Source organism: Alternaria rosae (assembly GCF_020736505.1).
Source record: "Alternaria rosae strain MPI-PUGE-AT-0040 chromosome Unknown BKA58scaffold_7, whole genome shotgun sequence".
Taxonomy (NCBI): Eukaryota; Fungi; Ascomycota; class Dothideomycetes; order Pleosporales; family Pleosporaceae; genus Alternaria; species Alternaria rosae.
In genome coordinates, this window is record NW_025763576.1 from 1,430,530 (window position 1) to 1,455,086 (window position 24,557).

Genomic DNA, 24,557 nt, shown 5'->3' on the forward strand with positions numbered 1-24,557 from the left:
TTCGCAGTGTCTGGCGCGTGGTCGTTTGTGTTATGTAGATCGGCTTTGATACCCTATATTCATCTCTTCTCTGTCCGTCAAATGAGGGTATACCTCGTGGTACTCACATAATCCTTCTTCGGTCCCTTGACATCGTATCGCACTTCCCACCACATATCCTCCGCACACCCATTGACAATGCCTAGTCCGAATGTCCAACTAGCAGTATACAAATCCTCGGCACAAAGATGCGTTTCCTTGTTCTTGGCTTTCACCTCCTTCCCACTCGTCTCTAAATCACCCATGTCTACGAATGAGCCCCCGACCCCCTCCCCGTTCTTTCCCACGCCATCCTCGACATCCGCTCGCGGCATCTTCTCATCGTCGAAGAAACGGACGGCGATGTAGTCTCCTCCTGCTTTCTCGTCTGTGCTTTCTGATGTCGACGTTTTGAGTTGGTACACGTATTTCCTGCGTGCGTTGAACTTGAGTCCCGTGTCTGTGGAGAACTCGCCTTCTTCGGCGTAGAGCAGAGTTGGTGGGAAGGAGGCTGGTAGGTTGCAGGACGTGAACGCCGCTGTTCCTGTTACTGTGCCCGAGGGATGAGTCGGTAGGGCGGAGCGGAGTTGACGGGTGAAGGTCCATGATTTGTCTGATGAGGTACGTAGATTGTCAAAAATGGATTTGGGGGTTGACGGAGGGCTTTGCTCTGGGGTTTGGGGTGTAGAGGGCTCGTCTGATCGTGGTTCCTGTGGCAGGGGTCTTGTTTCTCGGATTGGTATCGAGGTGGTGATACCTGTGCCCGTGCTGGTGCTCTTCGTTTGCAGGAAAGCTTTTGGGTCTTGGCTTTCGAGCAGAACAGCGTTGACACTTTGAAGCGTGCTTCGACTGGGGTTTAGTGCTGGGTCGCTTGTTGTTATCCAACTGAGTCTTTGCTTGATGAAGGCTTTCCCAATGGCACTTGTCTCCTTTGGTGCACTGGTATTCATCGCTCCCTCTTCGTTTGTGTAGAGACATAGTACTACTAAGGCGGTACCGACGGATAGATCTTTGCCTGTTGGACAGCATACGAGGATCTTTCCGGCTATTGATTCTGAAAGGGATGAGAAGAAATCTAAAATTCGAGGCAGTTGAGTGCGAAGATCGCGCGACCCAAGTTTGCCGGTTTGGCATTTGAGGTGCAAGTAGTGTTTGACTCCGGCCTCCTTTAGTGTCGAAGGGGCAAAGGGCTCTGGTGTACAGCCGATCACAACGTCGAATCCGTCGAGCTTCATCTGGTCGCTAGGAGAGATGTACAGTCTGGACGTTGGTTTGATCAAACTTGCAACTGCACTACTACCTCCGTCTTCGTTGAGCAATCTTTCGATCAGAGCTGGCGCGTTTTCCTCGCTCGTCTTCATCAGCACATCCTTGTTATTCCAGAAGACTGTCGGCGTGAGTCCATGAGACCATGCTTCGTGGTCATCGGCAGCACCCTGGATATACCCGCTTTCGGATGCTTCAGCACCGCGTACCCGTCGCGATGCTGTGCAGAGCACGACAGGGTGGAAGTCGGGAAAAGAAGGCGCGGCATCCGGAAGAGATGATTGTTGTGTTACCCATATTGGCCGCAGCGGCTTCTTCAGCCTACTGCGAAGGTCCACAATGTTAGGTTTGCAGATATCCTTGTCTCGATATCAGCTAATAAACTCAGGAATATCTAGACAATATACGTACCAGAAACTGTTGCACAAATCCGTCTATCCTCTTCTCCATTTGCGCATGCTCGCTTTCTCCCACGGCTTGTGGCGGCGTGAATAATCGCATCTCGTCTTTCTCTATTATGCCGAATACAGCTCTGTTGATCACACAGCACCATGTCGGGATGGTTTTGCTCAGCGCGTCCGGCATACTCTTGCCCCTCCTCGTGCTATCCACAACCACGGCACCGCCAAACTTCTCCACCACATCCAGCAGTTGCAGATTTAGTCTTCTCAAACTGAAACTCCATTCGCCCATGTGACCGTCCGTGCTCTTGAAGTAGACAGATCCAGACTTTTGGGTTGGTGGAATGTACCAGCTTCCACAACGTTCATTGGCTATGAGAGGTAGATCGTAGGCAGATGCGACTGAACTGACGAAAATGCTGTCGGAGATGATTGAATGAAGGCGGTTGTGCGTTGATAATGTTGAGCGGCGTAGAGAAGAGAGGGTGCTGGATAAATTCGGTGTGTTGGAAAGGTGCGGAAACAGAATATCGCTTTCTTTTAGAGCTTGAGACATCGTTGTCGTGGGCTCTTCCAGTCTGCCAGGCGCAAAGGTGATATTGTCTGCGCGGGTGGGAATAGAATGACCATTCACGTTTGCATACCCCGCACCATCGCGTACGAAAAAAGGAAAAAGATATCGTGGAAGGGTCTCAAATCAACAGGATAAGCTATAGGTAGATCGCAAGGATATCGGGGCTTCTGGATATGAAGGGCCCTTCTATATCGCGTTCACAAGATCGGGTTAAAAGATGGATGTTCGTGAGGCAATGACCACAAGAACGCTAGTCCAAGAAAGGGTTAGGGATAAGGCGGGGATTAAGGACAAAATTTGAATGCGGTAGGCGTAGCATGTGGATACATTCGTCTATGGTCTTGAATGATTGCTATCATGATACATCCGCCGTCTAGTCTTGTTTAACAAGCGAAACAGGCGCGATGTAACTCTTCCGCGCGCTGACGAAATAATTGACCGTGGCAATGATCGCCATAGCGCCAAACATAAGCGACGCCCAGTTCATGTCCGTAGCTGAAGGGTTGGGCACTATGGGGAAGAACGAGAAGATGAAAGAGACGACCAGAAAGGCAAGAGCGAGGTCGTTGACGATGCCTCCAAACTTGCCTAGGCTCCAGCGTCGAGGGAGCAGTGGCTCTCCTCGCCAACGCTTCAAGCGCACGCATCCAATCGATATGATGTAGGAGAAGATGAGAGCTGCGTTCGAGATGGAGACGATGGCGTTCAACGTAACGTCCGATCCGAAGTTGATGCATGCGAGCACGAGCGAGGATCCGAGACAGACAAGTAGCGCGTTGACGGGAATGTCCCAACCGGCTGGCACTCGCTCGATCCATGCAGAGAACGGAAGTCCCCTGTCGCGTGCAAATGCCCAGATCTGGCGGGAAGACGCAGCAGTAACGGATACGGCTGCAAAGAAGACGAGGATGACGAGAAGAGCACCCATGACCTCCGTGCCGGCGATAGAGCCTGTCGCATTGTAAACGGCCTGAAGTACAGGCTGCCCGGTCGGCGATTCGAGAACCGAATCGAGAGCACCGCCGCACATTACGAAGGTAATCATCTTAAAACGAGCGTACGTAGTCAGTATTTGCCCTTCATCCAGAATAGTTCAGGCGTGCTTACCATGATGCATCCGAAGATGCCGTTGAAGAAAACAGCCCACATCATAGCTTTCGGAAGCACCACGGAGGCGTCTTTTAACTCCTCAGACATATGTGCGCCCGCGTCTGGACCAATAAAACACCACAATGGGGTTGAGAGGCCAACCAGAGCAGACACGCCCATCGAGCTCCATTCTCCACCATTTGTCCAAGTGGTGAACACTTCTTCCGCCGGAAGACGCTCTGCCATAGTCCAGAATAGAATCAGAAACGCGAAGAAGGCAAAGACGTGCAAGACTAGCACAATACCTTCAGCGAGGGGAAGATGCTGCGCCAAAAAGATGTTGAAACCGATCATGAGGAATAGCCAGAGCATCATCAACAGTGTGACATGCCATAGTTCTCCAATCTGGGCGTCAGGGTACGCGAGGAGGACCATTCCGATGACGAGACTCGAAAGCATCTGCGCACAAGCAGGGATCCCGCTGACCCAGCCGACAGCCGCAGCCCATCCTAAGCATACTGTCAGTACAGGAGATTGGAATCTCAGGCCGTCCACTACATACCCACGATGTAACTAAGCGACTTTTGGAATGATGGCGGCGCGAACTCGCTGACCCAATGGTATTGTCCACCGGCAGTTGGGGCCATGGAGGCCATCTCGGCAAGCGAAGCAATCATAGCCAGGACGAAGACCCATGTGATAATCATCATCCAGATGACTCCTGCTGTGCCCCCATTGAACAGCCCGAAGTAAGCTGAGCTTTTACTTAGACTTAGCAGGGTATCGATCATCACCGGAACAAGGACTTACATCAGAGCACTTTCCCATGTTGACTGGAGGACAACCACGAATCCGATGATGGAGATCAGTCGGAAATTTCTCTTTTTGAACAATTAGTAGAGTTTCTGCATGTAGGTCTCAGTAAGGGCTTACCCGAAGCTCTTGTTTCTTCCCCATCCGCTGCATGTCCTCGGCGTCGTGAGCTGTGCCTCCCAGCGCACTGGCATGCATCCTACCCACTTCGCCGGAATCATTGCTTCCTGTGTCGTATTCCTCGGCATTTGCGATCTTCGATTCCCCAGCGATTGCCATGGTATAAAGTACGCAAGCGTGACTACAGAACAACGACCATCAACGGAGGTAAGGGATATCCTAAAAGAAGAGAAAGGTTCAACGGAGGAATTCGTTCAAGGCGCTGCTTAAGCGATCTAGACGCAAGATCTACGGCCGCTACTATACACGTTGATTGCAAGCCGTGCCTAGTGCCAGAAACTAGCTGCCGTTCTTGGGACCATCACCGGTTTGTGTGGCAAGCCGTTCAGACCTCGGGATCGTGGCAGGCTTTGGCGAATCAGCCATCAGCAAGTAAGGAGATGCTCATGAGAGAGCGGCTCGAGTAAACAGGGATATCGGATTGTGCACATTGCGTAACGAACACTAATGCACGATAACCGTGGGGTCACATGCGATGGACTGTGTTGCATCTCGTACACTATACAGCGTGATTTAAGCGTCAGCTCATCAGGTACTGGGAAGTTTCAATTTGCTGATGCGCCTTGGTTGTCGCACATCATGCAGTCCGTGTCGCAAAGCTGAATAGCCGACCGCGGCCTTGTTGACTCAATATGCAGGGAGTATTTGTTATCGAAGAGGACATGGAGAACGACCCTCTCAGGGCCGGTCCGTGGCCACTAGAACTGCGCATCGGAATCAACCAGCCGAGTTAGTTCGCCCAAGCTTGCTCCGCAACACCACACACCTCCCGGAGCCCCGAGCCGCGCACCAATCGTTCATATTCTCCGTGACAACCTGCATCTGCTTGCTACACCACTTTTATCACCAAAAAGGCTAGTTACAGGCTGGTGGTTTCATAGATCGGCGGTCGCAGGTGTTCAGCATGTGCAAATTCTCCTCTGTCGGGGCATCGAGAGGTCGAGGGAAGCAACAGTGGGTACTACTCTACCTGAGTCAATTCCAACCAGAGGGCCTACCTAGGTGTTTAGCTAAAGGATAGAAGCCTCTTCACGGTCAAGTGCCGAGTGCTACCTGCTACAATCCGGCACTCTGTTGAGAAGCGATAAGCTCTGGCACGTCACGAGACAGCTTACTACTGACAGGGTTTTAGGCACCCTGTAATGACCTCTCCGATCTACTCCAATTTCAGCGCATGCAATCAGCAACATGACGAATGCATCACATTCCAACCAAAGGACGCTCCACTCTCGAAGGATTTCGTGCCTGCCGAAGCCTGGTCCTAGCCACGGGTTAAATGCGGAAGAATCACCCTTTCGGAGAGCCGCAACACGGTCCACGCGCCTGCTTAGGGGGTGATGTGATACCTTCACTACGTGCAGAGCAAGATAGTTCCCAGCGGGTTTCACCGTTGGATGCACAATGAAGTTCGAGTCAGGGTAGGGTGTTAACACGGGACGGTGATCCGCGCCGCTGCTCTGGAGACGACGCCACGACCCACACGGTGTGCTCACGCCTTGTCGTGGGAACTCACGGCTACCGAGCAGTTCTCGCGTGCTTCCCTCGAGCAATACCATGGCGGATCATGACGAGGAGGCGATTGTACGAGATCCAGGACGTGCAGCTACTTTGAAGTTTACTATTGGTCTTTGCTTATGCTACACACTATGTGTAGCATGCCTCCGAGGTTACATTCGATGGAGAAATTATAGTCTCGACGATGTGGTCGTGCTGCTATCGGGGGTACGTACATCGCGACGTTTTCACAACAAATTTTAGCACTACGAAAGGACGTTACTAACGAGTTTGCGAATAGGTATTAGCACTTGGTTTCTTTGGTATCGTTTTTGCATCTACCTCTGCTGGACTTGGTCGCCCGATGATCGAGCTAGTCAATATCTCATCGACTATCGACAAACTCAACGACTACGCGATGGCTGGTAACATTCTTTGGATCATGTCACTATGCGTCTCCAAAATTGGCATCATCGCCATGCTCTCGCGCACGACACATACTGTATTACACAGGAGATTTCAGTACGGCGTAGGCGCCGTTATCATCGCTCAATGTCTCATATCCGTTCTACTTCTGACCGTCGACTGCTCAGTTCACCGGGCGCTTGCGTGGGACATCACTTCTGCAACTTCCGAATGCTCCCAGATTGAGCGACGATGGATTTCCCTAACAGCTCTGGACATCATGACGGAGGTACTTCTGCTCTTTCTGCCCATTCAGTTGGTGTGGGATCTGCGAATGACTTTCCGAACCAAACTTATAATCATATCAGCATTCTGGCTCCGGCTACCGTACGTACCGCTCGCCAGTAGTGCTTTGGTACTAGCTGATCATGCCATAGAACCCTCGTCTTCTCTACTCTTCGCCAAAACGAGATACATCAACTTACGACTACATCGGATGTCTCTCGCACCGCTGCTACAGTGGTCATCTGGCAGGCTGTGGAACTATCGTATTCTCTAGCCGCCGCGACACTCGCTGCGCTCAAGCGGTTCGCGGAATCTCTCGACACTGGTTTCGGCCACGGTGAGCTTATGCGGGTTCATGCGCCATCACAAGGACACGAGTCTTCGGACCGCAATACTACGTCGAGAAGAACCAAAGCTTCAAGCAACAAGGCATCTCAGTCGGATGAGCCTGAGATATCCATGGACACGATGTCAACTGACACGCCTGCTCTGCCGCCATCTAGATTCGAATCTCGTGTTGCGCAGATGAAGCTGAGGCCTGAAGCATTCCGGAACACAGCGGTTATCTCATCACCATCAAAAGATATACTTCCACAAGACATACGATCGGACGACACAAGCTCAAGAAACAACAACATTCGACAAGATGTGCGTTACTCAGTTCACTATGAGCAAGGTACCACTCCGAGTAAAGATGGTAGATGAAGAACCGGCACACCTTCTTGTGGCGCCCTATCGATGCTAAAGATCAGGCTGTGACGTTTTCACTTGCTTTTGCATCATGGCTTCATGCAGTGAACTGTCGCCTGGCTTTATCTATTACTAGAGACTACCGCCTCTCGTGTCTCCCTACAATTTCACATGCTGAGCATACCCTCTGTCCATTGGAAGCGGCTCGATTGCAATCCGACAACGACGCGCACCAGTCTGTCTGCGACCTCAGCAACTCAATGAATATCGTTACCCCAACAACGTGCATCATACTCATAGATATCCTGCACTGAAACTCTCGGCCTGTAATCAGTACTCTACACGCGGGTTTTGCCATCGGCAAAGATCTACGCAGATTTTGCTTTCAAAACGGCGAGCGCATTGGGAGGACATGTTACCGGCTTACATCTCGTTATCGAAACTCAGTCCTTCCGTCGCACCCGCCCTCTAAATACAATACAAGTATAATGAGAATTGAGGAAGATGTGTTGAGGGCTGTAGATGTCTGCGAAACGTTACCGCGATGCAAGGAGATTCACTCGTCGGCCGATATGTGTGTATCGGAACAACTGCAGGCCTTCACTCGTGGTATTTGAGCAGGAATGCGCAGTTTTCACGTGCCGAAAGGTGTTGAATCAAGAAAAAAGTAAGAGAAATAGAAAGCATCAAAGACAAGCGCAATTAAAGCAGAAATATAACACCATCCGGATGCCGGCATCTCGCACTGGGCAAGTCTGTCTCCTCATAACCACGTGATTAGTCGCAAAACTTGGTAGCATCAATATCGAATGGCTATGGATATATGGCTGATGTTAAGATGCGCATTCACAGGGGTCTTGAGAGGTCTCGTCGAATCTTCACGCGATTTCAGCGAGATTCTTTGGTGTTCATCGCAAGACCCATCGTGACGTCTCTACCCACCCTTTCAGTACACACATATCTCCGAAAACCTCCCCATCATCTTAGGAATAACAGACGTTCACACAAGCTCAGAAATTCTCCTCAAGCGCGAGGCTTGCGAGGCGATGGCGTGAAGCTTAGATACATTATATGGTCTTCATATTGGACCTAGAACGGAAGGGGAATAGACTTATTGCTAGCGTGGACAAGCTCCAATTACCCGACCACTCTGGCATCTGCGAACGTGAACCTCGTCACTTACATCAACCACTCACATCATCCTGCCGAGCGTCGCTGTCATCAATATGTATCAGTTCCAGAGTCTCCATTACCTTCACTCTCTCACAACGCGGTCCGAATCACATAGCTAGCTGTAGCAGCGGAGGTCGTGTGCCGAGACGCATGCCGTGCGCTCACAAGACCAGGCAGAAGCGGTCTGCCGCCTTCCATGCGTATAGCACGAGTAACGAGATCAGACCTGCTGTGATGTTATTGGTAGCACCAGGCTCCACTCGTATCGTGCCATGGTGTACCAGAAGTCGTCCAGTGCGGCAAAGAAGAGTATATCCAAGACTATTTGACACGAAAACGGTCAATTGCAATGGTACCGCGCATCCTCAGGCGGCTGCTACGTATTGCGGTATCGGACCGTGTCCTCATATGCTCATTTTAGGCAGACGCATATACCCGGGAGTTCCCCCAACCTTCATCTTCCAGAAGCCTACCGCAAGCGCTCGTCCTGCCTCACACGACGTCCAGACCAGCATCGCAAGTCGGTAGCGAGGCTTGGCTATATTATTGACCTGGTCTCTCGTTCGCCATAACCTCCCATGTGGAGTGCATCAGGATAAATGCAAAATTAAAGAGCCTCCAAGATCGACCTTCATCAATTTCGACTGTCATGTGTACATTCGAGCCTTTCGAGAAGCTTTCTAGCCAAAGATTTCCGGGCTGACTTCGTGTACCTGCTTGCGTTGTACGTCGGACCGAGCCCAATCAATTCTCATACAGCATTGCTGGAAGAGAGCACTCGCGTCATTTTGCTGCAGATTCGTTGATCTCTGATGCATTACCAAAGGGTTCATGTATACTCTAGACGTAGCGGGAATCCCACTTCAAACTATGATCAGAAGACGGACCTTCTCCACGACTCAGTAACATACGACCCAAGGAGCTGTTACGTAGAATAACACCCTCTAATATAACGATGGAAAGCTCACGAGCCACATCCCTGATGGCGCAAACTGTCAATCATCTCCACCAAGAGCAAGGCTGAGAACTAAGATCGCGGGGTAGGAGATCCGAATAATAAGCACCCCCGCAAACCCAAGACGTTCCATGTAAACATTCATCTATTTACCCTGTAGGTTACGTCCAAGCGACTGGAGACCTATCAAGACAGGCTCAGGCAGCAAGAAAGCAGTGCAACATTCAAGAGGTTAGTAGACGTCCAGATAGAGCATTCTATCGCATGATCGCATTGGCAGTCTCATGAGATGATGACTTCTCGCCACAGAGGAAATGATTCAGCGACACCTGCTAACAACTAAAACAACGCCACTCCAAAACAACTAGCGCTTGCCTTCCACTCAACTGACACTGTATCAGTGGACCCCTACTATACAACCATGCCGCCATCGATAAATCTTCATCTAAGCCTCATATCTCAAGCGCTGATCGCACAGACCCAAACCAGAAGCTAACGTCCGCAGTCTCCGGGCCTGATTCCTGATGAGACGGTACCTCAGTGCTGAGTTGGCGCCATACTAACAGCATTCAATCCAACGTCGATATAAGAGGCTCTCGACACCCCCAAGGCTTCCAGCACCAACGCAACCAAACAACCACATTCAGACGTCAACATGAAGGGTCTTTTCTCTTTTGCCGTGGCCTCGGCCATCACTGGCGCTTTCGCTCTCCCATCTCCCGTAGAGAACGGCCCCATCACTGCTCGCCAGGCTGCAGCATGTGCCACTCCCGTTACTCTGTCTGGCAACCCCTTTGCGTCCCGATCCATCTACGCCAACAAGTTCTACTCGTCCGAGGTCGTTTCCGCGGCTGCTCAGATGACCGATACTGCTTTGGCGGCTAAGGCTCTCAAGGTTGCTGACGTTGGAACTTTCTTGTGGATGTGAGTTGGTCTGCTCATCCTCACAAGTCTTAACTAACATATAGATAGCGATACCCGTGAGAAGATCGCCGTCGTCGAAGATGGTATCAAAGACGTCCCTTGCAACCAGATTGCCGCACTAGTCATCTACGATCTGCCCGGTCGTGACTGTGCAGCCAAGGCTTCCAACGGTGAGCTTGCTGTTGGCGAGCTCAGCGTCTACAAGTCCGAGTATATTGACCGTAAGCTTATCATTACCATTATTTACGACCTAATCTAACGATACGCAAGCCATCGTTGCCATCTTCAAGAAGTACCCCAACACTGCCATCGCCCTCGTCATCGAGCCCGATTCGCTCCCCAACTTGGTCACCAACTCCGACCTCCAGACCTGCAAGGACTCCGCCTCTGGCTACCGCGACGGTGTCGCATACGCTCTGAAGCAGCTTAACCTGCCCAACATCGCCATGTACATCGATGCCGGTCACGGAGGCTGGCTCGGCTGGAACGACAACCTAAGTAAGCACCCTCCCATCCCCTCCATCCCATCACATCCCTAACAACCCTTCTCCAGAGCCCGGAGCCAAAGAACTAGCCACCGTCTACAAGGCCGCAGGTAGCCCCAAGCAAGTCCGCGGCGTGGCCACCAACGTCGCCGGCTGGAACGCCTGGGACCTATCCCCAGGAGAGTTCTCCGGCTCCTCCGACGCCCAGTACAACAAAGCGCAAAACGAGAAGAAGTACATCGAGCTCTTCTCTCCCGAGCTCAAGTCCGCAGGTATGCCCGGCCAAGCCATCGTCGACACGGCCCGTAACGGCGTCACTGGCCTACGCGAGGAGTGGGGCGACTGGTGCAACGTCAACGGCGCTGGATTCGGTGTTCGTCCTACGAGCAACACGGGATCTTCTCTCGTCGACTCCTTTGTCTGGGTTAAGCCTGGTGGTGAGAGTGATGGTACCAGCGATAGCTCGGCCACTAGGTACGATTCTTTCTGCGGTAAGCCCGATGCCTTCACGCCCAGTCCTGAGGCGGGTCAGTGGAACCAGGCGTACTTTGAGATGCTGGTTAAGAACGCTAAGCCTGCTTTGTAAGGCGCTGGCTTTACATCAAGTCTCATGGGAACAGAGGATGAGGTAGTCCAAGGACGGGGGGTGGTGCTACCTTGTATATAGATTGATCGGTCGGTGGAGGGAAGTCACCAGGTGGAAGTTGCGGTTTGAAAACTTCGCTTCAACTGTTTATACATTAGTGTAGTTTCGAACAACGAAATAGAACTCTCGTTTGATCAACATCCATACTGGTGATTTCGAGTATTGAAGGGCATGAGTAGCGCGAGAGTCGTCAACGTTGTTTCATTCAGCCGCCATGACTACGCTCGGTTCTAACTTGTAAGATGTAAATTTACCCAAAGGAGTGCGCCTAATGAATTTTCCCCCTTGCCAACCCATGTATACTTTCCAAAACTCCGCGTGCGCGCTCACAGACAAAGGTATGCTTGCTCGCTCAAACCCCCATAAAACGCCATGGCTTCGCCGCGTGATGCATCGCAGCCCAAACAGTACCCTGTAACGCTAGAGTCAAGCCGTGAGGCTTTCTGTAAAGTGTAGTGCTTATTGAATCATTCAAATCATTCATCTCCAGTCCTCTCTTCGTTTCTATCGTCTTGTGAACTTGATGTCCCTTCAATGGAAGAATGCTGTCGGCTAAAAGACCGCTCCAAATCGCGTCTTAGGCGTGTGATAGACTGTTCATCGGAGTCGTTCTAAGACATCCGCCTTCTTCTGAAAGGCTCTTCCTCTTCCTCTTCTTCCTTCTCTTCGTTAACTTGCAGCGTTAACCACGCAGCGATCAGAGCGCAGATACCGCCGAACCGCAGCACCCAGGCTACACTCGTGTCACCTGCCGTACCTCTAGGCTTTTGTAGGAGCTTGAACATGATGGCACTAACAAGTGTTGCGATGACCTGCGGCGCTGCAATGGCAACATTGTGAATTCCCAGCACAACACCGGCGGAATCGGCGCCAGAACCATCATCCTCGCCCTCGGCGATGAGCTGGGATTCACGGTCACGAGGCTTGATGATACCGCGACGGATGGCGTCTCTCTTGGAGATCTCAGAGGAAATAATGGCGAACGGAGCCCAGTTGGTCACACACCAAGGAACACCGATGGCGCCGACAAGGACTGTAGCTCCCCACGTACTACGAACAAAGAAGGTGAGGACCATGAGTACGGCAAAGAGAATGTGCGAGATGAACCAGGATCGACGGAGAGTGAGCGATTTGACTTGCAACATTTCCATCGATTTAGCGATCTTCTCCATAGTTGTGTTTGGGTTTCCCTTGGGTGCCGGGCCTAGAGCAAAGTAGCCAGAGCCGCCCATGGAATGTGGGGTCGTCGGTGTCATAGGCGTTGCCGGGGTTATCGGACGGTCGGGTTCTGGGGCTTGGAACGTCGGAGGGATGACGAACGGCAGGAAGACAGAGGAGAAGAAGGTGGTGATGGCGAAAACCAAAAGCGCTCTGGTGCCGATCCTGGTGCCGCTCTCCAAGATTTCATCAATCTTGCCATCTGGCAGATGGGGATTCTCCTCAAAGTAGGGATCCGCATAGATTTCGCCAACGTAGGTAGTGATGTAGAAGAGGAATGGGAACCATCCAATCCAAGCAAAGAACTGCACCATGCAGACCTTCTTGATCTGGGGCGGGAGTTTCTTAACTGAGCGCGCGAGACCCTTGAAGAAGGCCATGACACCGTCCTGCTGCTCAGCGGGTGCAGTGTCAAATTGGGGATCGCGTTCCGAGCAGGTTGAGCAACTGATGCCAACAGTGAGAGCCATGACAAACGAGGCGATAGCACAGAGGACCTTGAATTGTGTGCCACCGAGCCATGGAAGGTAATCTGGCAGATCGATATAACCAGCTAGGTAACCCAAGATGTTGCCAATACCAGCCGAGCGCATCAGCCATGCATTGGCAGACTCCTGCTGATGGGTAGGGGCCACGTCGACGATGTATGCTCGCACACCGGCTTGGATGACGTTGATAGCGAAATCGAGCACGTAGACGAACAAGACTGCGAAGAGCATGATGCACGTCTTGACCCCAGACGACTCTGGGTCAGCGCCGAAGAGGCCTAGGAAACCTCCGATGATTTCCCTTGCCCAGGCAAGAACCATGAGGGACACGATGGTCGCAGCAGCACCGCCGATAATGAAGGGTCTCCGCTTTCCCCAGCGCAGACGGCAGTTGTCACTCTTGAGACCGACATAAGGCTGGACAAGTACACCGGAGAGAGGGCCGGCAATCCACACGAGAGCAAGCATCGACTTGCTCAGACCGAGCGATAGTAAGTATGGCTGCGTACAGTTAGTATAGTTCGCGGTCAAGATGGGCTGCTGTGGTCCGACGGGTCATGCATGCATGGCTCACACGACCTCAGTAACAGCACGCCCAAGGGTCCTCGAGGGCCGGATCTGCATGCAGGGTCCATGCCGTCCTCATGGAAATTTGCAGCCAGAAAAAGCACTTACCGATCCGTTGGAAGTCTCTACAGACCATCCTATTTGCAGTCCGAGGCCTCCAAAGGTGAGCAAGAACAAGAACCAACTGCTCTTTGTCTCCTCGACCTGTTGTTCGCCCATCCAGTCATCGTCGTCGTCGTCGGGCGACAAACTCTCCTTAAGGAGCGGGTCGATTTCGGAGGACATTCTTTGGGGAATGATGGTGGGCGAGTTCTCGTGGATGAATTCTACGTGGGTGTGACCTTCAGTGTCTGGTCGTCCACCCATGAGCGAGTCGCGGCCAAAGGAAACGAGTTTGGGGCGTGGCCGAGGGCGGGCGGAAGTGTCGATTTTGGAGGGAGGAGAGGCACGAGGTGAAGACGAGAGCGAGTCGCCGCCGTCGGGCCGTGAGGACGACATGTTGGCCCAGGTGGCAGTCGCAACCTGATCTGGGGAGAGTGCGTGGAGTGGCCTGCGCGGGCGACGTGGTCAGCCCTGGTGGCTTACGGCTCGCTGTAAGGGTCGGCGAGATTGTGATTGGCAGCAGCGAGGGTGGGTAAGAGCGAGGATGCGCGGTGGAGAGATGTGGTGAGAGGCAGACTATCAACGAAAGGCGAGTGGCGCGGTGGGACTTAATCCATGCTCCAAAGCGTATCGAGCGTGGAAGAGGCGCTAGTGGGACCGCTGGTGCTGCGGCGGCGATCGATCTCGAATCTCAACCAAAGTTCACAATCGGTGCTGCTCAAAGGGACGGCGGAGGGGGCGGGCAGCAGACAGGTCTATAACGGGCGGGGAGTCACGATCAGGTAAGAAGCGGTGTAGGTCATGTGTGTGCCAGCCGTGTGCGGTAGGCTTGGTGAAGGGTCTAGCAGGTCTTGCAGGTGATTCTGGGTAGATGTCATGCAGGCGTCTTAGCCAGTGTGCGTGCGATGACGTCGCCCCATGAGCGGTTCTGAGACCCTCGTCGATGGCGCTAGGCCCGAAGCCGGCTGGCGCTCGCTGGAACGGCAGCCGAGACATGGAGACACCTGGACGCTGTGCGAAGGCAGCGACGCGTCTGTAAGGAGCCTCACCAAGTCGCCATATCGCCAGCCTCGCATCGCCTCGCTCTTCCACGCTGCCAGATCTGCATCCAGTGCGCGTCGCCCTGCCCCGGACACGCCCGACGCCGCTCCGGCCTCAACTCCTTGCGCAACGTTGCCCTAGGCCCCATCCCATCCAAGCAGCCCCAGGTAGCCGCATCCAACGCCCAGCAGCCACCTGTAACCTCGACATACACGCCCACAACCCCCGCGCAATCCTCCTGCGATACCGCACACGCTCGCGCTGTTGATGACCGCCCGGCCTTGAGTCCACCATGGCGTCGATAATGGGCTGGTGGGCAGTCGGCCAGCTACTCAGTATGCGCCCTCGATTCTTCTAGACATGCCCGGCATACGTACTGACTGTTGACGGCAGAGCGCGATGCATCCGACGCAGACCCGGACGGTCAGTTCCCCGCTCCACACACACACGGCGATCCCATCTCTAATGCGCGCCAACAGACGAGCCAGAGGCTGGCCAGAAGGAGATATTCACATCATGGGCCCTGTCCATCCTGATTATGCTCCTCATAATAGCCCTCTTTACGAGCTACATCTTACACACGCGGAAGATCCAGGCGGTCCATGAGACAGTCCTGTCGATTTTTGCTGGTACGTCGTTCCCACACCACACCCTCCGCGGCTGCTTGGGCCCTTCCGCAAGCTTGGCATCCGTTGAGACAAGCTCGGCGTAATGTGCATGGTCAAGGCCACAAAATCCGATCACTTGCAGCCCGAAGCCCATCACCCGACTAATTGTGGGGTAACCTGCAATATCCACCTGCGATGTCGCCTAGTCCATCTCGTAATCCAATCGCGCTATGATGCTCGCTAACGCCCCTTCAGGAATGGTCGTTGGCCTGCTGCTGCGCCTGACAGCAGTCGCTTCCGTGCGAGATGTCGTCAGTTTCGATTACCAGATGTTCTTCAACTTGCTCCTGCCTCCCATCATCCTCTCGGCCGGCTATGAACTCCATCAAGGCAATTTCTTCCGACACATTGGAACCATTCTCACCTTTGCCTTCGCTGGCTCTTTCATATCCGCCTTAGTGCTTGGCATCATCCTGTTCCTGTGGACCAGGATACCTCTTGATGGCTTCAAGATTAACTTTGTCGAGGCCATGTCTGTTGGCGCTACCCTCTCGGCCACTGATCCCGTTACCATTCTTGCCATCTTCGATACGTACAAAGTAGAGCCCAAGCTATACACCATCATCTTTGGCGAGTCCATTCTCAACGATGCCATCGCCATCGTCGTCTTCGAGACTGCACAAAAGTACAAGGACGGTGCTGAGTCTCTGGGCTTCATGAGCCTCTTTGAAGCCGTAGGCATTTTCCTCGGCGTCTTCTTCGGAAGTCTGTTTATAGGTGTCATGGTCGGCATTGGTGTGTCTCTGATGCTCAAGTTCACCTATGTTAGGCGCTTCCCCAAGACTGAGAGTTGTCTCATCATACTCACCGCATACCTGACATACTTTCTGTCCAATGCTATCCACATGTCTGGTAAGTCTTCACCGCCTTCCCTCTCTGGCCATCTGCTGATCATCCTGCAGGTATCGTCTCTTTGCTGTTTTGTGGTATTTGCATGAAGCATTACGCTTACCACAACATGTCAAGACGGACCCAATTAACCACCAAGTTTGTCTTCCAGGTCACCTCCCAGATTTCGGAGAACTTCATCTTCATCTACCTAGGCTTGTCCCTCTTCACTGATGACAAGCTGGATTACAAGCCCCTCTTCATCTTGATTACCGTATTCGGCATTTGCGCCGCTCGCTGGTGCGCAGTGTTTCCTCTTTCAAGGCTCATCAACTCTGTCACTAGATATCGCCAGCGCCGTCGCGGCGACGAAGTTGCGGAAGAGATACCTTATCCTCACCAGGTCATGATCTACTGGGCAGGCCTGCGTGGTGCTGTAGGTGTTGCGCTTGCCGCAGGTCTCACAGGTAACAACGGCGACACACTGCGAGCCACAGTGCTCGTCGTAGTCGTTCTGACTGTCATCATCTTCGGCGGTACCACTGCACGCATGCTAGAGATTTTGGGTATTCGCACCGGAGTAGTCGAGGAGATAGACAGCGATGATGAGTTCGACATTGAGGTCGTCAATGGCGGCACGTACACACGCAAACAGGGTCAAGCTTATGGCAACACTCCACGTCCCGGCCAAAATGGCTTCTCACTCAACAATGTCAACGGACCCGACGCTACCTACTCTAGTGGGTCAGTTAGCCGAAGTAGTCCACCCACACGACCGAACGGCGCTATGCGACGCAACTCGAGCCATCCACGTGCTAGAGATGGCGCAGACCAAAGTCTCCTCAGCCCAGCTGATAGCGGCTCTGCCGATGAGGATGACATCGATCTTGACCTTCCTCCCAGCGCACGCCGCTCGCCCAACCGCGGCCCGTCGCCATTAATGGGCGATCCATCCCCGTACCCGACATCAGGCATAAGGCCGGTCGGCTCTGCGGCGGAGGGCTCGAGTAGGGTTGCGACTGCCACAGGTGCAGTGAAGCAGCTCTTCAACGAGATCAGCCACGATCCTGCAAACGCCTTCAAGCAGATCGATGACGGCTTCCTCAAACCACATCTGCTCCTAGACCAGGGCAAAGGTCCAGGGCCCGGTAATGTTTGATTGTATGAGTAGACGGATGGGATACAAGCATTCGTGGCGTTTGAGTCATCTTTGGGATTAGCAGCTAGCGACTTTGATCGCCTGGCGCATAGCGTAGCATGACTTCTTGAGTCATGATGAAGCGCAGTCACCGCTACTTTGGTTCTCAGAGTCGAACAGTATTTTATGTAGATTGAAATCATAACACACATCACAATGCATGGAGAGTGCGAGTTCGAAATCGAATACCAACGATATTCACTATAGTAAAGGAAGATTGGGAATCAAAAATACCTCATAACGTCCTGATTTCTCCAAACCGAACACGAGAAGAATAAAACAACACAATTGTCTCCAGAGCCCTTTGCCGATTTTACCCACCACCCACTTGCCTCCTCTATGGACCAATGATGAAATCAAGTGAATGGCGTTATGTGTTCATCCTTGATGAAGGTATCGGGACCTTTCTAAGGTCCAGGATACCTGTCGAACCTATTTTGCCAGTCAGCATCTTGACCTTGTGGATAGGGAAATGTGAGTGGACAAGTGACTTACCTCCAGATACGCGCACGCATATCGCCACTACCGGTAGCGAAGACGCCTCCTGTGGGGCTGGGAGCTACGGAAATAACTGGAAAAGGTAACGTTAGTAACACGTAAGACGTGAAGATATATCAAGCTTACCGGAGTTCTTGTGTCCCTGCAACATGAGCTGCGCGACACCAGTGTGAGGGTCCCAGAACTGGACGCCACGGTCCTTGGAACCACTCAGTACCCAGTCACCGTGTGGGGTAAGGGCAACGCTGAGCACAAAGTCCTTGTGGCCTTCGAAAGTGCGGATGCACTTGCCGGTTGGTTGGTGGCCGCCTGGGACGAAGCGGTTGTTGGTGGATAGCTCCCACATCTTGATCGTCTTGTCCAGACTGCCACTGACGAGCCTGTTGCCCGAAGGAGCAAAAGCCACACTGTAGACACTATCCTTGTGACCGTGCTCGCCTTCGAGACGGACGACAAGCTGGCCGGTCTGAATATCCCACACACGGACACTCTTGTCGAGAGATCCGGCAGCGACGTAGAGGTTGTCTGGGGAGATGGCCACGGTGGTGACACCGTCCTCGATGGAGAAGTTGGACACTTGCATGTTGGACTCAAGGTCCCAGAGACGGACACTGCGATCGCCACTACCAGATGCAATGATCTTACCGTTCCTGGCAAAGTCCAGGGAGTAAATATCCTGCTCGTGTCCAGTGAACTGGTGCTTGATGGTGCGGGTAGCAATGTCCCAGACCTGGCTCAATGTTAGTCATAATTGATAGAGCGAGTCAGGACCAAACTTACCCTGATGACCTTGTCCTCGGCACCGGTTGCAAGGTACTGGCCGCTGGGACTGAAGCAGACGCTTCGGATGTACAAATCGCCGTCCTCGGGCAGGCTTCCATCCTGAAGATGGGCGACAGGGTTTCCAGTCTCGACATCGAAAATCTGGGCTGAGCGGTTGCAACCTGTCGCAACCCACCTTCCGTCCAAGCTGAAGCGTACGCAGCAAACCACACTTTGATGGGGTAAGTTGTGGATCAAGTCAACATCAAGCACACGTCTTGAACGAGGGTTGAAGACAGCGAACCAATCGCTGCCCTCCTTCTTCAGGTTCTCTGGCAACTGCTCAATGTCCAGATCAGCCAAGACGTTACTCTGGCTGAGAGGCATGTGATTGGGCGCCATCAACGCACTCGGCTGCTGATGGTGGGGAGGAGGAGTCGGTCGCGGGACTTGAGGCGATCCGGGGTAGGGTGCAGGGTTGTTCTGCTGAGGAGTGGCGGGATTGGGTGGGCCGTTGGGGGGACCACGGGCAGGACCTGGACGCTTAGCACCAGGTGAGGCAGTGGGCTGTGGAGGCTGACCATAACCTGCGATGTGTTAGCCGAGACGGTGGCAGAAGTATGAAGTCGTTGATGCTTACCATTTACAGATGGGCCCTGCTGGTAACCACCAAAGTGCTGTGGCGGACCAGGAGCAGGGTTCAGTCCTGGGGGGCCTTGGGGTCCTCCCAGTTGTGGCGGCATGCCGTGGCCCTGGGGCGGCTCCTGTGGAGGAGGCGCCAGTCCCGGGCCACCTTGGGCAGCACTGCCTGCCATTATGCCGCCGAACAGGTTACTGGGGCCGTGGCCAATCTGAGGTGGCTGAGGCTGCGATGGGCCGTGGTGCTGCGAGTTCTGGCTGGGGCCGCCGCGAGCCTCGAGTTCGCGCTCCAGCTGGGCGATGCGCTCCTCGTATCTAGCATGTAGGTCAACATCCGAAGTGCAGCCTGAGGGAAGCTGGCGGCCGTGTTGTACGGGCGACGTGTGGGAAGGTGCTTACTTTGCTTTCATCTGGTTGTGTGATTGCTCGAGCGAGTAGACCTTGCCGCGGATCAACTCAATCTCTTGAATATGACGCGTGACTGGAAAGACTAGTTAGCAGCTGTGAGCTACATGCGACAGAAGGTGATGAAAGCCATGCGCAGAAAGTTTGCTCCCCAGGTCCTTCGATTTTGCATGGCAATTGCTTCCATTCGCGGCTGGATAGTATGTGCAAGACTCACTTTGGCCTTCGGCATCGACACTGCGCTGGGATTCGGCTTCGAACTCGGTCTTGATGTTGTCGAGCAGCTCGTTGAGGCGCTGAGCTGGGCCCGTCTGGGGAGGCATGACAGCCCGGGGAGGATAGTGGTTCATGCTGGCGGTGGGGTCGCGCTTCCGGGAGAGGGTGCGAAGATGGGGTAGCGGTTTGCTTCGCGTCGTGCGCTATTGAGACGCGAGCAACAGGGCGCGGTATGCGACGACGTCGGGTGGAAGCCTGACGGTCGCAAGGCTGTGGTCGCACAGCTGGCACGAGCTATCTGGACTGGTACACGTCTACGGGGCCGGCCCTCTGGTGGGCGCGACGGGTGTCGGATGGATAAACGGTGGATGGGGGCAGATAGGGATGCAAACAGGTGAGATGGTGTTGTGGCTGTGAGATCGCTGAGGTTTGAGCGCAAGATGGGTGGGTCGCCGTGGTTGGTGCTTTTGCTTGGCTTGCACGGAGGAAGAGGCGTTTCAAATCCGGCAGGCGGGAAACATGACCATCTGGAGCGCTTGCGCCGAGCACCTGTTCCGCTACGACTCTCTGTTCCGAAGACGTCGATATCGGCATGTGCACCCATGGTACTCTCTTCTCCATACCCAGACCTGTCCGCCCAAAACTCTCGACAGCATCCCTTCTCCCATTCGTGTCGCTCGCTCCGCTCCACCCCATCCAGCCGGACCCTTGTGCTTGCTCGCGCTAGTGCTGCCGTTCCCGTCGCGCTAGACTATATTGAGACAAGCTGCATACCACAGGTATTTGTCTTCTTTCGGTCGCGATCGCTTCTCTTTCCCACCTTACATCAGCACTCACATTCGTAGACTCCGGCGGCCTTATACCTACAATGACTTGCCACCCCCACGATGCTTTCTTCTTCGTTCAGCGATAGCGGGACCATCAGGCTTGGTACACCCTAGTGACTGCGCTTTAGTAAGTGAACTACGCGGAAAAAAGTGTTGCATGCGCATGTGGGCTAGTGATCGTGGTATGAGCATCACGATGTGTTCTAGCCAGTTATACATCTATCACATTGCAAGTGCCCTCGAGAGATCAACTTTGCATACATGGTTCGGTGTTTTTGTGGTTTCCATAGTCATGCAACTTGTTAGAGCCCGAGACGAGTTTTCGTCTTCAGTGTTGCATTACTCCTTCTGCCCGCAGCACCACCATCCTCACACTGGACAACGTCATCCTCGATTTCTGGCTCATGAGCAGCGCTGGTTTCACAGATAATCACGATGATTACACGACTACGCGACGCGTTTGGGGGCTGAATTATACCCATGGCACGCGGCCGCTCGATCACCCCGCGCTGCCGGTGGTACCATATCTGATTCGCCCCAGACAGCCACAGAAAACTCGTTCATGTCAAACGACGCACTCTCCCACTGCACCGAGAACAACACGGCAGATCCAGCATCACGGTCCTCCTCGTCGTGGTGGCCATTGTGTCGTGGCTACCCGACGAGACCGTAGCTGCTAGCCCCTCCCATTCGTAGTTACGCGTGGGAAGTCCCTAGCGCTGTCGCGTAAGCCATCTCGTGCGGAATGCTCACCTCACCAGATCTCGTCCCGCAACCAGGACTATCGTCGTATCACGCCATTCTCCCGTGCATTTTCCTTTGCCTGCTGGCTGCCACGGCCGACGCGCCCTGTGATCTTCCGCCTTCCTAGTCACCGCTTCCAACAGCCAACGCTATGCGTTCCTTCAATGCGCGCCTGTCACTCACTGGCCGCCATCAATCGCCACTTCTACCCGGTGTGATATTGATGATGCGCTTAGCATGCTTGCAATCGCCGTCAGTGCTTCAATGCCTGTGGCAATCACCACTTACTGCCTTGTGAAGCCCCCAAGCTTGCCATAAAAGCTGCCCGCCTGCTTCGTTCTAATGCAAAACATTATTCCTCTTAATACATCACTATTGATTGCTATTTGCTATCAATTGACTAGTCACTACCTCAGCTATCACCCATCGTTCTGTTCAGACGTCCTCCGACACTAGTGTTCATTATGTCGCTACAGGGTGATGAGATTGCCGAGCAGCGGCCCACTTACCAACGTCAATCGACTGCTGAGCGACGTCAGATCAGCATCAGGGCGTTCAAGTCCTCGGATTCACTCTACAGACTCAAGGAACAGAAGGGTACTCTTGAGGCTGCTGTCGAGGTCAGTGCTACCGCTCGTTTCTTGCAAATATTTTTACTAATATTAGAATGTGGCAGCCCCTTTACGCAGGTCTTGCTGTCGCTCAGTCTGACGATGGCGAATTTCGCTACTGCATTGCTTTGCATGATGGAACATATACCATCAATTGCGAGAGCAAGTCTCTGGGGCTGTCCGGAGATGCAGGTGGAGGTAACTCATCGAACGAATCATCGCGAGTTGGATCAGGAGTCTCCACACCCATGTCTGTAGGAGATGTTTCCGAAGCTCTATCAAAGGCCTTCGTCGGATTTCTCAGCAATTACCGAGAGGAGAACCTTTCCAAGCCCATGGGTGCTACTCTGACGACGCAACTCGCTACTTTGAGTCCGCATCTGGCCGTTCGCTTATGGACTGAACTAGACATCATTCCTTTTATATTCCCGGCCAACGCTAAAGACAAGGAAGAGCCATCAATACCTCTAGATCAGGAAGCCGAACGGATGGCGAGAAAGACAGTGAAGCAATTCAACGTCAAGGGTGAATTACCCGTTCAAATGGGTCATCGTCGCCAGGGTTTGGTGGATCTTGACAGCCACGTGCACATCGCCGAGCGTGAAAGCTATAATTCCACTGTCAGGATGGACACTACAGGAGCTGCAACAATGCATTACGCCAACTCGCTTAAGAAGAGAATGACCAAGATCGCCTTCTTCAACAGCACAGCACAAGGCGGAGGTGTCGCTCTGATGAGGCACGCCCTGATGAGGTATCTGGCTCTTCTCGGTATTGACTGCAAATGGTACGTTCCATACGGAAAGACCAACATCTTCAGGATCACCAAAGACAACCATAATATCCTTCAGGGTGTCGCCACAGCGGGCGAGCGTTTGACCGAGGAAAAGATGGCCGATCTTGATGACTGGGTCATTGAAGAGGCTGACAAGTGTCGTTGGGTCGAACACGGGGGCCCGCTCTCATCCCGGGAGAAAGGCGGTGCCGATGTGATCATTGTCGATGATCCTCAGATGCCGAGCCTTGTCAAGATCGCGAAGGAGCGAGACTCCAGGTATGTACTCCCGAGCTGCTTGCGAACCTTTCCAGAATGCTTCTTCATACTAATTATATTCTCTAGTCGCCCAGTCATCTTCCGCAGCCACATCCAGGTCCGAGCTGACCTAGCTGACGAAGAAGGTACGGCTACCTCCGGGGTATGGAACTGGATCTGGAACCATGTCAAAGATTGTGATGTCTTCGTCAGCCATCCCGTGCGAGCATTCGTGCCCAAGGTTGTGACCCCAGAGAAAGTAGGCTACTTGCCTGCCACCACGGACTGGCTAGATGGCCTGAACAAGCACATGCACCCCTGGGACGAGCAATATTACATCCACGAGCTCAAGGTTCAGTGCTTTTCAGCCGGTATGCGTCAGCTCGCTCATCCGGATCGCAAATACATCGTCCAAATCGCTCGCTTCGACCCAGCGAAGGGTATCCCAGACGTACTCGCATCATACGCACTCTTGCGTAAGATGTACATGAAAGATACGCCTCTTGTGGATATTCCCCAGCTCGTGATAGCTGGCCATGGTGCCGTCGACGATCCAGATGCTACACGAATCTTCAAGGAAACCGAGACTGCTCTCAACGGGGAGTTCAACGAAATCAAGGACGACGTCATCATCATGCGTATCGGACCATCCGACCAGATGCTCAACGCACTCATGTCGTGCGCTCACGTCGCCCTCCAGCTCTCTACCCGCGAGGGCTTCGAAGTCAAGGTCAGCGAAGCGCTCCATAAGGGCACACCTATCATCGCTACCCTCGCTGGCGGTATCCCTCTGCAAGTCCAGGATGGAAAGTCTGGCTTTCTGGTCAAGCCTGGTGATCACGACGGTGTTGCGAAGCACTTGTATGATCTCTTCACCGACTCGGAACTTCACTCGACTATGTCGGAGTATGCGAGTAAGCACGTTAGCGATGAGGTCAGCACGGTGGGTAACGCGCTGGCTTGGCTTTATCTGGCCGATGAGTTATCCAAGGGGGAGGATGTCGCGCCCAACGGCCGATGGATCAACGATATGGCGAGGGAGAAGGCGGGTATTCCATATCAGAAGGATGAAGATATCCTGGTCCGCGATGTGAGCTTGACGAACTGATTGCGAGTGTCTTTGGGTTGCGCTATAGATGGGCGACGAGCACGATGGGCATATCGTGTAATGCTCTCGTCTGAGACTGCGATGATAAGCACGAATTCACGGTTCCTGTTCTACGAGGTCATGCTGACTATGTAGCAAAGTGTGGATGCTTCTAGGAATAAACATTACATTATCTATCATGACCATATAGGTAGTTACTGACTTGG

At 53.2% G+C, this 24,557-nt stretch overlaps 8 protein-coding genes across 8 annotated transcripts; 4 read left to right on the plus strand and 4 right to left on the minus strand.

Annotated features, from left to right (window-relative positions):
• Positions 1–63: 63 nt before the first annotated feature.
• BKA58DRAFT_212351 (initiator tRNA phosphoribosyl transferase-domain-containing protein) lies at positions 64–2,460 on the minus strand. Its single transcript, XM_046166067.1, has 2 exons — positions 1,696–2,460; positions 64–1,643 (listed from the first exon to the last, which is right to left on the minus strand). The coding sequence occupies exons 1-2, from the start codon at positions 2,239–2,241 to the stop codon at positions 78–80; spliced, it is 2,112 nt and encodes a 703-aa protein (XP_046023465.1). The 5' UTR covers positions 2,242–2,460; the 3' UTR covers positions 64–77.
• Positions 2,461–2,568: 108 nt separating this feature from the next.
• On the minus strand, positions 2,569–4,532 carry BKA58DRAFT_212368 (amino acid permease-like protein). The gene is made up of 5 exons (XM_046166068.1): positions 4,282–4,532; positions 4,159–4,229; positions 3,911–4,107; positions 3,367–3,857; positions 2,569–3,304 (listed from the first exon to the last, which is right to left on the minus strand). The coding sequence occupies exons 1-5, from the start codon at positions 4,438–4,440 to the stop codon at positions 2,633–2,635; spliced, it is 1,590 nt and encodes a 529-aa protein (XP_046023466.1). The 5' UTR covers positions 4,441–4,532; the 3' UTR covers positions 2,569–2,632.
• Positions 4,533–5,619: 1,087 nt separating this feature from the next.
• BKA58DRAFT_212398 (uncharacterized protein) lies at positions 5,620–7,484 on the plus strand. The gene is made up of 3 exons (XM_046166069.1): positions 5,620–6,063; positions 6,137–6,627; positions 6,678–7,484. Exons 1-3 carry the CDS (start codon positions 5,896–5,898, stop codon positions 7,228–7,230), a joined length of 1,212 nt encoding a protein of 403 aa, XP_046023467.1. The 5' UTR covers positions 5,620–5,895; the 3' UTR covers positions 7,231–7,484.
• Positions 7,485–9,652: 2,168 nt separating this feature from the next.
• On the plus strand, positions 9,653–11,553 carry BKA58DRAFT_212413 (cellobiohydrolase-like protein II precursor). The gene is made up of 4 exons (XM_046166070.1): positions 9,653–10,267; positions 10,316–10,488; positions 10,538–10,765; positions 10,821–11,553. Exons 1-4 carry the CDS (start codon positions 9,999–10,001, stop codon positions 11,336–11,338), a joined length of 1,188 nt encoding a protein of 395 aa, XP_046023468.1. The 5' UTR covers positions 9,653–9,998; the 3' UTR covers positions 11,339–11,553.
• A 456-nt stretch (positions 11,554–12,009) lies between these two features.
• On the minus strand, positions 12,010–14,169 carry BKA58DRAFT_319362 (uncharacterized protein; the record flags this gene model as incomplete). Its single annotated transcript, XM_046167714.1, has 2 exons — positions 12,010–13,605; positions 13,780–14,169. The coding sequence occupies 2 exons, from the start codon at positions 14,167–14,169 to the stop codon at positions 12,010–12,012; spliced, it is 1,986 nt and encodes a 661-aa protein (XP_046023469.1).
• A 634-nt stretch (positions 14,170–14,803) lies between these two features.
• On the plus strand, positions 14,804–17,702 carry BKA58DRAFT_388679 (sodium/hydrogen exchanger 8 /H(+) exchanger 8). The gene is made up of 5 exons (XM_046170678.1): positions 14,804–15,149; positions 15,208–15,237; positions 15,294–15,443; positions 15,678–16,334; positions 16,385–17,702. The coding sequence occupies exons 1-5, from the start codon at positions 15,107–15,109 to the stop codon at positions 17,467–17,469; spliced, it is 1,965 nt and encodes a 654-aa protein (XP_046023470.1). The 5' UTR covers positions 14,804–15,106; the 3' UTR covers positions 17,470–17,702.
• Positions 17,703–20,484, minus strand: BKA58DRAFT_388684 (WD40-repeat-containing domain protein). The gene is made up of 7 exons (XM_046170679.1): positions 20,030–20,484; positions 19,807–19,888; positions 19,409–19,722; positions 18,787–19,355; positions 18,133–18,736; positions 18,004–18,079; positions 17,703–17,940 (listed from the first exon to the last, which is right to left on the minus strand). Exons 1-7 carry the CDS (start codon positions 20,160–20,162, stop codon positions 17,916–17,918), a joined length of 1,803 nt encoding a protein of 600 aa, XP_046023471.1. The 5' UTR covers positions 20,163–20,484; the 3' UTR covers positions 17,703–17,915.
• A 1,579-nt stretch (positions 20,485–22,063) lies between these two features.
• Positions 22,064–24,351, plus strand: BKA58DRAFT_412883 (trehalose phosphorylase; the record flags this gene model as incomplete). The annotated part of the gene is made up of 3 exons (XM_046172384.1): positions 22,064–22,219; positions 22,276–23,264; positions 23,331–24,351. 3 exons carry the CDS (start codon positions 22,064–22,066, stop codon positions 24,349–24,351), a joined length of 2,166 nt encoding a protein of 721 aa, XP_046023472.1.
• Between the last annotated feature and the right edge of the window lie 206 nt (positions 24,352–24,557).

What these genes read in the sequence shown, in the direction of transcription:
- BKA58DRAFT_212351 (XM_046166067.1), bottom strand. Translation starts at nt 2,241, where the DNA reads ATGTCTCAAGCTCTAAAAGAAAGCGATATTCTGTTTCCGCACCTTTCC. An exon ending in GATTTGTGCAACAGTTTCTG is followed by an intron (nt 1,644 to 1,695) that starts GTACGTATATTG and finishes TATCGAGACAAG; the next exon opens with GATATCTGCAAACCTAACAT.
- BKA58DRAFT_212368 (XM_046166068.1), bottom strand. Translation starts at nt 4,440, where the DNA reads ATGGCAATCGCTGGGGAATCGAAGATCGCAAATGCCGAGGAATACGAC. An exon ending in GTCGCTTAGTTACATCGTGG is followed by an intron (nt 3,858 to 3,910) that starts GTATGTAGTGGA and finishes CAGTATGCTTAG; the next exon opens with GATGGGCTGCGGCTGTCGGC. An exon ending in GCATCTTCGGATGCATCATG is followed by an intron (nt 3,305 to 3,366) that starts GTAAGCACGCCT and finishes GCTCGTTTTAAG; the next exon opens with ATGATTACCTTCGTAATGTG.
- BKA58DRAFT_212398 (XM_046166069.1), top strand. Translation starts at nt 5,896, where the DNA reads ATGGCGGATCATGACGAGGAGGCGATTGTACGAGATCCAGGACGTGCA. An exon ending in TGGTCGTGCTGCTATCGGGG is followed by an intron (nt 6,064 to 6,136) that starts GTACGTACATCG and finishes GTTTGCGAATAG; the next exon opens with GTATTAGCACTTGGTTTCTT. An exon ending in GCATTCTGGCTCCGGCTACC is followed by an intron (nt 6,628 to 6,677) that starts GTACGTACCGCT and finishes ATCATGCCATAG; the next exon opens with AACCCTCGTCTTCTCTACTC.
- BKA58DRAFT_212413 (XM_046166070.1), top strand. Translation starts at nt 9,999, where the DNA reads ATGAAGGGTCTTTTCTCTTTTGCCGTGGCCTCGGCCATCACTGGCGCT. An exon ending in GTTGGAACTTTCTTGTGGAT is followed by an intron (nt 10,268 to 10,315) that starts GTGAGTTGGTCT and finishes ACATATAGATAG; the next exon opens with CGATACCCGTGAGAAGATCG. An exon ending in CGGCTGGAACGACAACCTAA is followed by an intron (nt 10,766 to 10,820) that starts GTAAGCACCCTC and finishes ACCCTTCTCCAG; the next exon opens with AGCCCGGAGCCAAAGAACTA.
- BKA58DRAFT_388679 (XM_046170678.1), top strand. Translation starts at nt 15,107, where the DNA reads ATGGCGTCGATAATGGGCTGGTGGGCAGTCGGCCAGCTACTCA. An exon ending in GGCAGTCGGCCAGCTACTCA is followed by an intron (nt 15,150 to 15,207) that starts GTATGCGCCCTC and finishes TGTTGACGGCAG; the next exon opens with AGCGCGATGCATCCGACGCA. An exon ending in ATCCGACGCAGACCCGGACG is followed by an intron (nt 15,238 to 15,293) that starts GTCAGTTCCCCG and finishes GCGCGCCAACAG; the next exon opens with ACGAGCCAGAGGCTGGCCAG.
- BKA58DRAFT_388684 (XM_046170679.1), bottom strand. Translation starts at nt 20,162, where the DNA reads ATGAACCACTATCCTCCCCGGGCTGTCATGCCTCCCCAGACGGGCCCA. An exon ending in TGTCGATGCCGAAGGCCAAA is followed by an intron (nt 19,889 to 20,029) that starts GTGAGTCTTGCA and finishes TAGTCTTTCCAG; the next exon opens with TCACGCGTCATATTCAAGAG. An exon ending in GCAGGGCCCATCTGTAAATG is followed by an intron (nt 19,356 to 19,408) that starts GTAAGCATCAAC and finishes AACACATCGCAG; the next exon opens with GTTATGGTCAGCCTCCACAG.